Below are 1,746 nucleotides of genomic sequence, written 5' to 3'. Positions count from 1 at the left end.
AAAAAAAAAAAAAAAAAAAAAAAAAAAAAAAAAGAGGCAGCAGACAGAAAGGAAACATACACAAGGTTGTACACAGAACACCACACCCACCCCACATGGGTGCATGTCTGCAACACATACCGCCCCCACCCAAGCCCAGGGCTACAGTAACGTGCCCAGGCACTGGTGTCACAAAGACATCGACATGGCGAAGATAAGGAGAGTGACACGTCCGTGGATGGCTGCACGGACATGTAACGAGCACACAGACAGACAGAAACCTGGGAGGGACTTAGAAGTCATTTCCTGGTTGTTTTAGTTCTTCCTAAGAAAAAAAAACTCAAGGGGAAAACTTTCAGCTTGCAGATGCTGCTGCCCTTTCTCCAGCCTTGCAAAACGAGAAGTAAAACTGGGGGGAGAAGCTGCCTCCTTCCTTCGCCTGAGAGCGCCTGATGTGTTTCATTGCATGGGCAAGGGAAAGCAACCCCCAAAGCAGCCCCCCCACAGAGACCCCCCTCCCCACACAGACACACACACGCAAGCACACGGGGGAGGATGAGGGGAAGAAAGTACGGTGGCATCAGACGTTCAAAACAACAACAATAATACTAAAATTAAATTAACAGTCGCCAGATGGCAGCTGGTGCAACTTGATGGGATCACAAAGTGAGTGAGCGTGTGTGTGTATCACAAAATGAGCGAGCATGTGAATGCGTGTGATTTCACAAAATGAGTATGTGTCTGTGTGTGTGATCAACAGTGAGCATCCGTGTGTGTGATCACAACACGAGTGAGCATGTGCATGTGTGTGATATCACAGAATAAGTATGTGTCTGTGTGTGAGGTCAAGAGTGAGCATGTGTGTGATCACAAAGTGAGCATGTGTGTGTATGTGTGCAATCAAAGTGAGTGTATGTGATCACAAAGTGAGTGAGCATGTGGTGTGTGTGTTAGAGAGGCCCGCCGGGTGCGGGGAGCCGGGGGGAGCAGGCTTGGGGCGAGAAGGACCCGAGGCCAGGGCGAGGGGCGGCAGGGGAGGGGGGAGGCTCTCACCTGTTTCTGACAAGGAGGTCTCCATCTCCCGGGAGTGGCACAGGCGAGTCTTGCCGCAGGGTAACCGCGTCTCGGAAGTTTGAGCTCAGCTTTGTCACCACCAGCTTCTTCATGGAGCTGGGGATAGACGAGCCCTGGAAATCCAGAAAGTGACGGGAGTAGGACATGTCCAAGATGGGCCGAGGCCGCCCTCCAGCCACGCCGGACCAGGAGGGACTCAGCTGCTGCTCCCGCCTCCAGCGGCACCGGGCTCCCCAGCACCTCAGCACCGCGCTGCCTTTAGCACTCAAACCCATTCCCCGGCTCAGACCTCCTGCATGCCCCCTCGCTGCCCTCAGGAGGTTTCCAGCTAGAGGAGGCTTCTTCAGGCAGCTTCCAAAACCCACCACCACCACCTCAGAGGCACAGGCAGAGCTCCTCTCTGCACATAGCTAGTGTGTATGTAAATAAAGTCTAATGGAGCAAGCTGCAGCCTGCCTGCGACTTCCCAACCCAGCCCCTCCACCACACGCCTGCACCAGAGGAAGCGGCGGCAGCACCAGCGAGATGATCCCCTAGAGCTGATCTTCCATTTCCCGTCACTAACATGAAACAGGAGCAAAGTTCACCCTCTTAGCACAGTCCAGCCAGCAAAGCTGCTACCGCAGCAAAAAAAAAAAAGAAAAAAGAAAAAAAAAAAAGAGGAGCTGTGCATGTGTTTGTGTGATCTGCAAC

The 1,746-nt window shown here is 53.0% G+C and overlaps 1 protein-coding gene across 1 annotated transcript in view; it reads right to left on the bottom strand.

Annotated features, from left to right (window-relative positions):
* Nucleotides 1-1,740, bottom strand: part of ZADH2 (zinc binding alcohol dehydrogenase domain containing 2) — a 14,844-nt gene extending 13,104 nt beyond the window's left edge. The window contains exon 1 of the mRNA XM_019524324.1: nt 1,033-1,740. Within this exon, the coding sequence (XP_019379869.1) occupies nt 1,033-1,328 (296 nt within the window). The 5' untranslated portion in view covers nt 1,329-1,740. The remainder of the gene's footprint in view (nt 1-1,032) is intronic.
* Between the last annotated feature and the right edge of the window lie 6 nt (nt 1,741-1,746).

Source organism: Gavialis gangeticus, unplaced genomic scaffold (genome assembly GCF_001723915.1).
Source record: "Gavialis gangeticus isolate Ggan-Ray unplaced genomic scaffold, GavGan_comp1, whole genome shotgun sequence".
In the NCBI taxonomy this organism is placed as follows: domain Eukaryota; kingdom Metazoa; phylum Chordata; order Crocodylia; family Gavialidae; genus Gavialis; species Gavialis gangeticus.
Note: the sequence above shows the minus strand (reverse complement) of the source record. Positions and strands in the feature narration are given on the sequence as shown.